This window comes from Somniosus microcephalus, chromosome 6, assembly GCF_052327205.1.
Source record: "Somniosus microcephalus isolate GS21.2 chromosome 6, FLI_Smic_1.0, whole genome shotgun sequence".
NCBI lineage: Eukaryota > Metazoa > Chordata > Chondrichthyes > Squaliformes > Somniosidae > Somniosus > Somniosus microcephalus.
The window spans coordinates 63,284,669-63,298,814 of record NC_140992.1 but is presented as its reverse complement, the minus strand read 5'-3'; the positions used below and the strand labels follow the sequence as shown (position 1 = coordinate 63,298,814).

General features: G+C 43.7%; 1 protein-coding gene across 2 annotated transcripts in view; it reads left to right on the top strand.

The window, feature by feature from the left end:
* The window catches only part of naaladl2 (N-acetylated alpha-linked acidic dipeptidase like 2), a 1,153,361-nt gene that overhangs the window by 856,959 nt on the left and 282,256 nt on the right, over positions 1–14,146 (top strand). For both annotated transcript variants that reach the window (XM_085990293.1, XM_085990292.1), the window contains one exon: positions 12,060–12,191. In XM_085990293.1, coding sequence (XP_085846419.1) covers positions 12,060–12,191 — 132 coding nt within the window. The remainder of the gene's footprint in view (positions 1–12,059; positions 12,192–14,146) is intronic.

Sequence of the window (14,146 nt, the reverse complement as noted above, 5' to 3'; positions counted from 1 at the left end):
GGCGGTAGTGTTTAGCGCCGCCGCAAAATGTCTAGTTAATTTCGCGAGCGGCGCAAACATTGCTGCGCCCGGGCGCTAGTTGCTTTGCGCCCCATTAGCGCCCTCTTAAGGCGCTAACGGGAGGCGCAAATAACTGAATTTTTCCCCCTTATTGTTTCATGATTTCACTTATGAAAGAAGGCAGTGCGTACATTGGTATTGAACTCCCCACACCATGCAGACTGCTCCCACTGACATGTGGAAGGAAGCAAGAGGCTCCACAATTTGAGAGATTAAAGACTTGAGGTGAGTTTAGCAGAAAAGAATAGTCTATGTAGTCGCCAATGAGTTGAACTGCTTATCATAGAAAACACAGTTGTATTTTCTGGTAAGCAGGCCCACAACACTTTAAGAGTCCATCAGATTAGATATTAATAAAATGGAGGCCTGGATAGGGGATTCTCGTGGGGCCAGGAGTAGAGACTAACCTGTAAAGTCTGTGAGTTGTACAGTTAATAACGACACAGACTTCAGAAGTAACAAACAAACAGGTCTTTACTATTCGAAGGTCAGGGCGAATCTGCCCTAGTAATCCTGTCACAACCCTTATATACTGGTGTGGTCACTGTCGGTATTACCGTATACAGAAGCCAAACAAGTAGTGCCACACTTAAAGTAGTTCCCTTAAAGGTGAACGGTTACATACAATAATTTCCTTAAAGGTAGACGGGTACATACGCTACAATCCTCCCTTTTTAGTTTTCAACATACCGAGTCCATAGTGGACATACATTATCACATATATACAGATTTATGTAAGACAGTTCATAGATTCAGTCTTTCTGGAGGTTTCCGGATTCTGTCCGGATAACGCCGCAGTGGTGTCGTCATTCCAGGCGAGCTAGTAGGTGTTTCTGGCAAAGTCGAATCGGCTCGAAGGAAAGTGTCAGGTTCCGCTGATTCCAGAACTACCAGATCGGACGTAGGTGTTCTGGGTATCTCAATCTCCACATTACCCGGGTAAGGTGGTGAAGTCGGTGGCCCATTTGTGGCGGACCCTATGATCTGGTCAACATGGCGCCTTATTATATTGTCCCCAATGTCCACGGTGTACATCAACGGCCCTAGCCTTTTTCCAATAGTTCCAGGCTGCCATTTCTCAGTACGGTAGTCCCGGGCCAAAACTTGTTGACCGATCTGGAAAGATCTAGTGGCCCTTTCATTCATGCCCTGGAATTGCCGATTCTCTACGTCCCTTCTGACGTTTGGTTTGAGCAAATCCAGCCGGCATCTTAGGCGTCTATTACAAAACATCATTGCGGGAGTTTGATTTGTGACCGCATGTGTTGCATTTCGGTATGCCAACAAAAAGCTATCCACCTTATGCTGTAGACTTATGTCTTCATTACTCATGGCCTTTACAGCCTTCTTGAAGGTCTGGACAAACCTTTCAGCCAATCCATTGGAGGCGGGATGGTATGGGGCTGACGTGTAATGCTTAACCCCATTGCTCTTTAAGAATTTCTTAAATTCCTCGGACACAAATTGCGGTCCATTATCAGAACAGATCTGTTCTGGCAGGCCATTCCGAGCAAACATAGTTCTTAACACTGTGATGGTTTTTTCCGTCGTGGTGGTGGTCATCTTAATTACTTCCGGCCACTTGGAGTGGGCATCTACCGCTATTAGGAACATCGAGTCCATAAATGGACCAGCAAAGTCGATGTGTACTCTTTGCCAAGGAGATGAGGGCCACTCCCATGGATGCAGAGGAGCCTGTGGTGGCGCGTTCTGAACCCTCTGACATCCTAGGCAATTCTTCGTGATCTCTTCTATGTCCCCATCGATGCCTGGCCACCACACAAACGCTCTTGCTAGATTCTTCATCTTTACTCCACCCAGATGTCCTTCGTGCAGCTCCTTGAGTACTTTCTTTTGGAGTTTGGGCGGAATCACCACTCTAGACCCACACATCAGGGTTCCTCGACACACTAACAGTTGTTCTTTCCTCTGTGAGAATGCTTGCAGTGTTGGTTCGCTCTGTGCTGGCCATCCCTCCACCGTTAAATCATAGACTCGTGAAAGAGTCGGGTCATTCCTTGTCTCGTTCTCGATCATTGAGTTTGTTATCGGCAGACACTCCACTATGGATGAGTGGAACAACTCTACTGGGTCCACTGTACTCGCTTCTTCTACCATCGGCAATGGCAAGCATGATAACCCATCAGCATTTCCATGCTGTTTGGACCTTTTGTACTCAATGTCATATTGGTGTGCCCAAGTAAAACTGGCCATCTTTGTAACCTTTGTGCTGTCATGGTGGAAACGGCCTTGTTTGGGTTGAATATGGACACCAACGGCTGGTGGTCTGTCAGCAATGTGAACCTCTTACATTGCAGGTAATGGTTGACTTTCTTCACGCCCCACACAAGACTGAGAGCCTCCCTGTCTATCTGGGCGTAATTTCGCTCCGCGGGTGTCAATGATCGGGACGCAAATGCCACTGGCCTTTCCGAGCCATTTGGTAGCCTGTGCGAAAGTACTGCCCCAATTCCGTACGGGGAAGCATCACAAGCCAGCCGAAGGGGTAATGCTGGGTTGAAGTGAGCCAACACTTCTTCAGAGGTAATCAACTCCTTGCTTCTGCGAAAAGCCTTTTTGCATTCTTCACTCCACCTCCATGGTGTTTCTTTTCGCAACAGCTCATTCAGCGGATGCAGCACCGTGGATAAATTTGGCAGAAACTTGTGATAGTAATTAATCAACCCCAAGAATAATCTTAACTGTGACACGTTTCCTGGAGCGGGGGCCTTCACGACCGCTTCTATTTTTTCAGGTGACTTATGTAGTCCCTCTCGGTCAATGACATGACCGCAGTATGAGATCCGCTTTTGGAAGAACTCACACTTCTTGCGATTAACCCGAAGGCCATACTCCTTCAACCTGGTGAGTACCAGTTTCAAATTCGTGAGGTGTTCTTCCTCGTCTTTTCCCGTGATTAGAATATCATCTAAGTAGCACTGCGTGCTTGGAATCCCTTGTAACACCTGTTCCATGGCCCTCTGCCAAATTGCTGGCGCCGAAGCTACCCCAAAGACCAGTCTATTATAGCGGTACAAGCCTCTGTGAGTGTTGATGGTGAGGTATTGGCGTGACTCTTCCTCGACCTCCATCTGTAAATATGCCTGAGCCAGGTCTATCTTCGTGAAGTGCTTCCCTCCAGCCAACGAAGCAAAAATATCTTCAATCCTCGGAAGCGGGTATTGTACCGTGTGAAGTACCGGATTCACTGTGATCTTGAAATCTCCGCAGATACGGACCTTCCCCAGTCCCCCTGGCTTATTACTTGGTGAGGATTTCATGACGGGAACAATGGGCGTGGCCCACTCACTCCAGTCTACTTTCGACAGAACCCCTGATCGTTCAAGTTCTTCTAGTTCTGCCACCACTGCTGGTCGTATTGCGTACGGTACCGATCTGGCCTTAAAAAACTTTGGGCTTGCATGTTCTGCAATCTTAACCTTTGCTTTAATACCTCTCGGCGTTCCCAGTCCTTGCTGGAATACCTCTTGAGCTTCGTTTAATATTCTGGACAACCGTTCAGGTTTGACATCCTCTTTTTCGGACTCCACCGTCATGGTGTTTAGTGCATGCCAGTCCATCTTTATTTTTCGGATCCACTCCCGTCCCAGAAGTGGTGGACCTCCTTCAGGCAACACATACAGATCCAACCGGTGGTGATCTTTATCCTTGTATCTCACCTTAACTTCTATTTTTCCGATGGGGAATACTTTGTGCCCCGTGTATGTCTGTAGTACTAGTTCCGTATTCCGTAGTGGAATATGCTTGAAAAACTTTTTATAGTCATGCTTATTCATGACCGTCAACGCCGATCCGGTGTCTACTTCCATTTTTACTTGGGCCTTTTCAATCTGTAGCGTTATCCAAATAGTTTGTCGGTCAGCTTCATTGCTCACGTTGTGAATTCTTAGACTGTCCAGTCCTTTGTATTTGGAGTGTGAGTCCGACTTCTGTTCCTTCAGACTCTTCCTAGTCACCTCTTGTACCTTCCTGTACCATTTTTGTGCGGACTCCTTATTGTTGTCCGTCGTTCCTGACCGGCACACTTTAGCTATGTGCCCGATCTTGCCACATTTCCTGCATTCTTGGTTTTTTTCCCAGCATTGCTTCTGGTCGTGTGTTGTCTTCCCACAATGATAGCATATTGTTGTCCTCGAGGTGATGTGGTCCACCCCTAGTGCCACCGCCTTCCGCTGCATTACCGCCGTTCCTTTCGCTGCGGCTTCGTGTGATGCGGCTATAAGGACAGCCCTGTCAAGTGTGAGGTCGTTCTCTTCCAGTAGTCGTTTTTGCGTCCCTTCTTTGGACAATCCACATACGAACTTGTCTCGCAGTGCCTCTGTCAGATTCCCTCCGAACTGGCAGTGTTTCGCTAGCCTCCGCAGTTCGACCAAGTATTCCACGTTGCTTTCGTCTTTCTTCTGCGTTCTTGCATAGAATCTGAATCGTTCAGCCAGCTTCAACGGTGTGGGGTTCAAGTGATCCTTCAGTACTGCTACAATATCATCGAAAGTCTGATCCGCCGGTTTAGCTGGAGAGAGAAGATGTTTTAACAACCCGAATGTTTTCGCACCCATCATGTTAAGTAAGGTTACAGCTTTTTCCTCCTTAGCTATTTTGTTAGCCTTACAATGTATCTCAATATGTTCCACGTACGTGGGCCAGTCTTCTATCTCGGAGTTAAAATCGTTGATGTCCCCACTCTTAGGCATCTTCCTTTCCTTGGGTACAACACAAGTATTTCTTTAAGTTCTTATGTATTATTATTTTTTTTTCCTCTAAAATGGCGGCTTTTCCCGCGAAAATGGCAGTTTCCCGCTCTTTCCTTCTCTCCCCGCCCACTTCAATGGCGGTTTCCCGCTTCTGTCGTCTTCGCCGCCTAATGGCGGCTTCCCGCGTTTCTTCCTGGTGGAAGGGGTACGCTTTCCCCACAGCGGACAGGTTCAGCCGCTGGGCTGGCTCTCGCCCAGCTCCCCTTACTCGGCTCTGTCTTTTCCTCCCGCCTGCACGGCTCTCCCGGCGCTGGGTACACCCCGTTAACGGAGGACAGTTCAGCCGTTGGACTGGCTCTCGTGCAGTCTCTCTCCCCTCGCTCGGCTCTGTCTCTCCCTCTCCCGCACGTTCGGTTCTCCCGGCTCTGGGTACCCCGTTGGTGGAGAACAGCTCAGCCGCTGGACTGGCTCTCGCGCAGTCTCTCTCCCCTTGCTCGGCTCTTGTTCGCCTCCCCGCCCTCTCGCAGACCGGTGTTTCCCTCCCCCGGCTGCGGTCGGGTTTCTCTTCCCGTGCCTACTCCCAGTCTCAGCGCTTCGTGGCTGCGGTCGCTGCCCGGCTTTCCCCGCCGATCGCGGTCCGACTGTCTCACGACGCCGTTGGACCCGACTTTCTGACCGGCTCCGTTCCCCCTCGACCGTGGTCGAGTGCACAGCCCTTATCCTCCGGATATTCTCTACCCCTTCCCCTACTCACAGTCTCCGCGGTCGCCTTGTTTCCTGCTGATCGGCTCACTCCGCACCGTGGTAAAAGGGTAGTCAGTGCCTGTTGTTGATGAAAACTTTTGTTGCTAGTCTGCTTCCTTTCTGTTGCTGCAGCCTCGTGTTTTCTTCCAGCAGCACGACGAGGACGGTTGCCTCTCTTCGACGCTCTTCGTTGCTTTGGTAGTCTTGCCGCAGGGTACGATCGGACTCGTCGCCACTGTAAAGTCTGTGAGTTGTACAGTTAATAACGACACAGACTTCAGAAGTAACAAACAAACAGGTCTTTACTATTCGAAGGTCAGGGCGAATCTGCCCTAGTAACCCTGTCACAACCCTTATATGCTGGTGTGGTCACTGTCGGTATTACCGTATACAGAAGCCAAACAAGTAGTGCCACACTTAAAGTAGTTCCCTTAAAGGTGAACGGTTACATACAATAATTTCCTTAAAGGTAGACGGGTACATACACTACATAACCGGTGTGGAAACCTGTTTTCAGCATTCTTTTATTGCTTAAATAAATCTAATTGTTCTGTTAATACTACAAAACTTCCTTTAGTTTTAACAAGGATAAATCAGTCCTGTCCTTGAGCACCTTGCCATGTAAAATTAAGAAACAAAGCATGTGCTGAAAATGAATAAAAATGTAAAAATAATTTTTAAAATGCTGCCATGTAAAGATCTCTAATCTCGTCCACAGTAGAGTTTAAGTTAAAGTTTGTTAAAAGTAGAATTGAAAATCTTTTGCCTTTTCTTGCCATGAATCTGTTGCACTGCCACGTCCTAACTCTTTACTTCAGACTTGGTGCTTGTGGCAGTTGGTTGTATGGCAGTGCTGGAACTGTTTATATTGCTTCAATGTTAACTTTAGCTCCATTTAAATAACTGTGAGCATTTCCTCTGATACAATCATAGAATGATACAGCACAGAAGGAGGCCATTCAGCCCACTTTGCCTGTACTGGCTCTGAAAGAGCTATCCAATTAGTCCCACTCCCCTGCTCTTCCCCCATAGCCCTGCAAATGTTCCCCTTCAAGTATTTATCCAATTCCCTTTCAAAAGTTATTATTGAATCTGCTTCCACCACCCTTTTTACCCAAATTTGTTGGGGTCCCTTCTTTTTTTTCCATTTGTAATGCTGAAATACCATTGGAAACCTGTTTTTTTTAAATAAAGAAAAACAACTTTAATGATCCTTATCGATATTGGAAACAAGTTCACAGTACAAAACTGACAATAATTCAGCAATAAATTGTCAATCTTGCTTTACTAATGACCAGAATGGTTGGTGTGAGTTATTGAAATGATTTTTATGGAGGCTGGATTGAAATATATTGTTGATGGCATCGATGCAATACTCTTTTCACTACTTAAACTAATTAACCATTCAGCCATTGCAATGTTGCCAGCATTTCCATGATTAGCAAAATAACCCCTGTATACCTGCAGTAACAGTGAGTTATCCTGTATAGAATCTTACTTTTTAAAAACTATTACTGTAAAAATGTAACAATGGTCATCAAAGGGATATTGGTGGGAGTTGGAATATAGCTGGCAGATTCCAAAATGTTGCTGCCTTTTTTTGTATTATGTACCTGTGTGTTCAGACTTAGATTAGTCAGGCTAAGGTACGTCTATGAATGCTACCTTTAAGCAAACTATGGAAAGATGAACTCAAGGGCTTCATTGAGTCCTACAGAAAAAACAATTCATATATTTCTCACTAAGTCCCTGTTAACAGTCAGTCTAAGGCTGATCCAGCTCAAAATACTAGCAATGTCTTCCTGCAGGCAGTTCCATTACCAATCTTACAAGCCTTCAGTTGCTACTGATTTTCATTATATGGCCTGACTTAACTCCTGTGCTATCCTGTCACAGGCGCCGGGGAAGCATGTTGTTATAGAATTGCTCTTGCTCAAGTTTTAACAGCTAACCTGCCAAAATCTCGTAGCTTAGAGGCCTAAACTCAATTTGACAGAGATAGCTTTTTAGACTAGAGTGGGTTTAATTCCTTAAGGGCTTCAGTAGCATTTCTGCTTGAAAATAGAATGCTAAATTTTATAGTAGTTTATTATTTTAGAAACACTATGAATGGAGAAGTAGTTTGTGATCTTGTATTTGCTTTTCTTCTACATTGCAATGTACAGTTTAAAGGGGAAAAGAGATTTAAGGAGTACATTTTGTGCCAAGTAATTTCAGTGTTTACAGTAAAACAGTTCTGAAAATATTTAATATCTTTTTGAAGTTTCCTACCACAATGTGGACCAGCCGTTCTGGTTTTCCTTGCCTCTAGAGTTACTCTGGTAACAATACCGATGGGGAAGAGACACCTGCATTCCTAAATAGGTCCAATTTTATTTTTATTTTCACACCATGTGACATGGAAATTTACATTAAGCAGCGTGTGATGGACAGGACATTTGTGAATATGTACAATTACAACGTCCTATTACAGCAACACCAATATACAACACAGGGAATAATAAATGTGACAAGATTTTTGGATACAGCTAACATTGAACAGTCCATAGAAAGAGTTTACAGGTGACAGGATGTACAGATTTTAATAGGTAAAACATGATATATGTATAAAATATCAGATCCCCATAATGTTGCTCATGATGAGTCAGAGGTGGGAGAAGGGAGCAGATTTCAACTAAAAGAATTTGGAAAGAAGTTTATGAGATATGAAGGAAGTATGTTTTGATTGATTCCTGGAAAATAGTATTTTATTTACTCATTGCAGGTGGATGCATCAAGAAATAAATTTGTTCCCCTCACTTGCCAATAATCGTTGCATGTAATGTGGGAGAAAAAGGTGTCTCGGGACCATATGGCTGCTTTGTTATTTTCTCTAATGGAAGGTTCTAATGGATGAGAGTAATGTGGCAATATGTTAATTTGCTGATCAAAGACAATGCAGGCGACTAGGGTCCTCAGAAATCTAAATGGAGGCCTCTACGTTACAACTGAAGACAAAACCAGAGTAGTATTCCAGAGAGATGAGAAGAGCAAGTGGGCGTGGGAGGAAACCTACCTCTGGGACGGTAAATAAACACACAACTGCTGCAATAAACAAATCGTATAAATAAATAACCCCTTGTACATACATCATACACATATTTCTCTTTCAAAAATTACCTCTAAGTTTAAACATTCATTTTTTATGTTGTTTTAATGTTTAATCCAAAATGAAATAAATTTATATTTAATTTGAAGCCACGCGTAATGGTTTCCTGGCATTGTGCCACAAGTATTTTAAGAGCATAAGAACATAAGAAATAGGAGCAGGAATAGGCCATTCAATGCTCCGCCATTCAATAAGATCATGGCTGATCTTCGACCTCAACTCCCGCCCGATCCCCATATCCCTTGATTTCCTTAGAGTCCAAAATCTATCTATCTCTGCCTTGAATATACTCAACGACTCTGCATCCACAGCCCTCTGGGGTAGAGAGTTCCAGAGATTCACAACCCTCTGAGTGAAGAAATTTCTCCTCATCTCGGACCACCAAACAACAACTGGCATACTCTGTGAATGGGCAGTCTTGCTGTCAGTTATATAGAAATTCTGGGAGTTGTAGTCATAGACATTTATGATGTTAAAAACTTTATTTCCAGTACTAAGTTTCTGACTATATGGCGAGTCCAAGTTGGTGATGAAAGGCTTTGCAGAAAATATTGGTAGACTTTGCTGACTACTCCTTATTAAGTACCTATTTTCACCCGTCCTTAGTTTTTGATTGGGGATTTATGTAGCTGCTTTGCCCAGTTCCAGCTGGTGTGTTTGCTCTTTGTTCAATTGTGATTTGTCACTCTTTGATCAATCAGAGGCAAGATTTGTATATTGAAAAGATTGATGCTCAAGTGTTTGGCTTTCAGTGTGATGAATAAAATGAATGCTAGATGGGAGATTTATATAATTATCGGCGGACCAAAAAGTACTGCTCCAAGACTTTACCTCCCATTTGAAGAAAATATAGGAAGAACATTAAAATCTGCTAAATGATAAAAAAAATACACGTGGTATTTTAAAAGCAGCACAGAATATTTAGCACTCAAGAATTGTACCAAAAAGCGACATTTGTATAATTGGACAACAATGATGTGTTAGTCATCATAATTATTAGTCACCACTGTGTGTGAACAGTAATTTTATGGATCATACTCTGCACTGGCAGTCACAAATACGGCTGTAAAAAGTTACAGTATATGTGAGACATTATCAAGGGTGTCAGGAAGTGGTATCTGTGTAACTAACGGTGGTGACTCAGAAAAGATGTGCACAGTGGCGACTTGTTAATCAGAATATTTTATTCTAACAGGCTGAGTAACACAGTTTACACATTTATGTGGAAATTGATGTTTATTCATTCCACTTGATCAACAAGAAAATTGTTGGCAGCACATTTTCTATAGCGCAATTGCAATATTTAAATAATACTTGTACCTAAATAAATTGTTAGAAATTCATAAGTTCATGATTTTGGAAGAATGAATATGACATTAAATCTTAACTCTTAGACTGCCAATCGGTTCAAGGAAACTCCTATTTCTCCGGGCGAACCAGTTTCCTGTCAAAGTATCCTGTGAGCACTGCATGGGGTTGATTTTAACTTGCTGAAATAGGCATCAATGGGCGGTAACTGTCTCAAAATGGGCTTGGCAGACTTGCTGCCTGTTACCATTGAGGCTTGGCCCACTGACATTTTTAGTGGGCCTACCACTGGCTGGCCAAAGCACCTGCCTGTTTCAAGCGATAAGCCCCTTTTAAATTGCAAGTAGGGATCCTATGACGTCTAAGGAAACTTACTGAAAAGGTAAGCTTTAAATTATTTTTGTGAGGCAAGAGCAGCAGGAGTGGGCCTCACAAAAAATAACCTGGGCTGCTGCCACCACTGACTTCAACCCCCTCCCCCACATTGGCAACATCTCCCCACCCCCAGACTAACCTTGTTGCTGGTCCAGCAGCCTCTGGGCTGCCTGGTATAGGGCCGACCTGAATCCAACGAGCTGCACGGGATGCCCATTTAGGATGGGCAGCTCGCCGGTGCCATTTAAACGAGGCTTCAAAATGGCTCCAGCCTCTTCGCTGCCATAATGGGTGGCTGCCGGCACGTTCCGCCAGTCAGCTCACCAAAATTTAAAATCAACCCCATTGGTGTGGCACTTGTTGTACATTGGTAGGAAGTTTTAATGCCCAACCAATATAGTAAAAGTTAAATCTGAGTGATCTGGATATTTGGGATGGGGTGTTCAAGCATTTGGGGTGCAGGGTACTGGGACCTAGGAGCACCTTAACAGGGTCTTGATGTACTTGGGGAAACGGTAAGCCATGTAGGCACATGGAGAGGCTCAGTCATTAGAATAATTGGGTGGTGCGGGCATTGTTGGCACCTAGGAGTGGGGTCCAGACGTCTGAGAGCATTGGGAAGGTGGGGACTTGGGAAGAATTTGGGTACGGGATCATTTAGGGCTGGGCGACAGAGAAAGGCCCATTATAATCAGCTGCCTGCACTGTTTTTGGATGTGATCGAATTTCACACGAAGGTCTAGAAATCCAAACAGTTGGTGTGCTTGGTGCACTATGGACTCACAATCACATTGCTTTCCCTTATTTTAAAAACTTTATCAGTGAACATCATTGAATTTTCTCAAGGTTCATGCTCCTTTTTTGAAAATGGAAGTTATCTGAGCCCCTTGAAGCACAATTCTTTTTAACTCACAGTTATCAATTGTGAATTGTAAGGCCAGTTTTATGGGGAATTTGTGTCAGCTAGGTTTGGAATGGTCAAAATTCTTCAGCCTTACAACAGGCAGTAAGATGAGCAGCTCACCACCTCTTGCTCTTATTCTGGACTTGAATTCAGCACTTTCTATTCTTTCCTGGAGTTGAATTCAGATGTGAAAGGACAGTGTTATTCTAGCCCATCTAACCTGCCATTACTCCTGATTTTATAAACGTCACTGAAAATCTGAGTACATTGCAACAGTTAATAACATTGTCTAATTTTCTTTGTTCGTGCTTGGTAATTTCTCCTGCCGGTGAGTTAACATGTCCCACTCCAGCGTATTTCTTAAAGATCAGTTACAGACCACCATTTTTAGGAGCAGGTCAGTCTACCTGCGCTCTTAATTAGGGAATGGTGGTGGAATATTAAGGAGAGATAAATCATTTCAAGTGGTGAAATTAAAATGAAAAAAAATCATATTTTACAAAGTTGATATGTTCATCACATCAACAATTGTAACATAATCGTTAGCTTTGAGTATCCAACAAAATAATTAACTTCAGTCTGTTTTAATATATTCCCCAGAGACATGCATTGATTGCAAATGAATCCAGTGAGATGAAATTGAGTGACAAAATTATTATTCAATTTTAAACTTTTAGCGTGCATTAAAAAAAAATACAGAAAATTTAAGCACTGCAGTAAGAGTTTTCAATTCACAGTGGGTGGAAAATAAATTGGTCTATTGTTTATTTATCTGTCTTAATCCAGCAGGCACGTTACTATTTTTCAGGAGATGGAACATGTTCTGCAGAGTAACGCTGTGGCCTACATTAACCTATTCAAACCTGTTGTGGGAAACGGAAGCCTGAACACTGTTGCGTCACCTTCACTTCGCCAACTGGCAGCAGAGGTTGTAAACAAGGTAGGTTCCGTTCGACAGGTGACCCAAAATGCCATGTATGGTAAAACTAAATATTTGAATTTTTTTTGTGATCTTTGTGCACTGGTAGATGTTGTAGTCACAAGTAATAACATAACAACAGATATTTTAAAAAACTGGACTGGGGCCTCAGGACACCTGATTGGCATCCGCTGTTCTAGATCATTCTGGATCCCCAATTAGAGAGGTCAATCTCCATCTAGCCTGTCTATTCCTTTCATTATTTTATACACCAATATCAAATCACTGCTTAACCTTCTCATCCCCTGGCATATAACCCAAATTTACACAGTTTTTCATTTTACCTAAATTCCTTCATTTCAGGTATTGTCGTGCTCACCAAGGCCAGTATAATCTTCCTGTGGTGGAGTACCCAAGCCAGAACACAATACTACTGCATCCATCAATTAATTTTAACCTCCCTACCCAAATTCCCAATATCTGCTCCCAGTGCAAAGCTCTGCTTCAGGAGCATGAGTTTTTAAAATCTACCCTAATATGTGGGACCATAGGAGGTGAGATTTAAGGATGCATCTTCCTTTTCTTCGTTTCTAACTCCACATAAGAACCCTTTATTTATCGAGAAGAGTGTTGATGGTTAAACTAATTATAGACTTATTATTTTGGACTTTAGATGCTAATGTATACAGAATATTAGATTATATTATGTCAAGTACAGCTGAATTTTACAGTTACTAAAATATTAATGACATAGCAGCTTTAGTGTCTCCAGTATTACTATTCCCTGTTGTTCTCTAGTGTATCTGCTTTGCCACAAGTAGTAGATAAGGCCACAATTGAGAGTTAGTTGAAAAAGTCATGTTGCTCCATAGTTCTTGAATTAGATTGTGTTATATTGCAGTGGTATACAATTCTTGCATAACAATATTCATAGGGTAGTAGCCCATGAATTCACTGTGGCCTGGATAATAACAGGGGCGGGTATTGTAGGCGGGAGAGCAGAGTTTCGGACGGGAAACCCGGAAGTTTGGGTTTCCCTGCATGCTATGGAGTTTTAAATCCACAGCGTGCGTCTTTTGTCCTTGACGAATTGATTGACAGACTTGGCTTCCAATCAAGCGGGAGGTCTCCAGAGCAGGACTCAGGAGCAGGTAGGTCAATCCAATCCCCGACCCCGGGGTGGGGCAATCCCTGACCCGTGGGGCGGGTAGTCCAATCCCGGGGGGTGGGGGGGGCGTGGGTCCGATCCCCGACCCTGGATGGGGGGGTCAAATCCTGGGGGCGGTCTGATCCCAGACCCCAGGTTTTGGGGGGGGTCCGATTTTGAATCCCAGGAGTCTTTGTATGGGGAGCCGGGAGGAAGCACTCCTGCGCCTCCTGGCCCACAAGGAGTGCTTTAAGCACTCACTTTCTCCCCGAAGCTGTCTTCAGCTGCCGGGTTTCCCAAGGCCAAGGAAACCTGGCTGGCCACAGTTAAACATGTAAAACAGGTTAAATCAGAGGCTGCCAGCCTCATTAAAATATTTAAATTGCCAACTTGTCTCCTGGGAGCGGTTTGTCTGCCTGTCCCTGTTAAACCCGGAAGTGGGCGGATTGGGGGGTCGGGTTTGAGATTTAAAAAAAAATTTAACCTCTGACCTGACCCCAACCCCAACTCATCCATTTTTGGATGTTGAAATCCAGCCGAGTGTGATCTTCTTGTCCTTGAAATAACACTGGGAGAATATAAGTGTACAAATGCTTAATATGAGATTCCTATACCTATTTTAAGGCATTAATGCATTTATTTGTTCTATTTGTTTTATTTTGTTCACTTCAGAAGTAAAGTGGTGTTTCAAATAAGCTTTTAACAAGGTTATCGGTTACAGTTAGGTGAAGGTTACAACTCGATCATTGGAAATGAGCACATTCTGCCATCAGCATTTATCTTTGTAGTTAGGGGCCCCTCGCTGCCATCAGTGGAGCATTTCCATCTG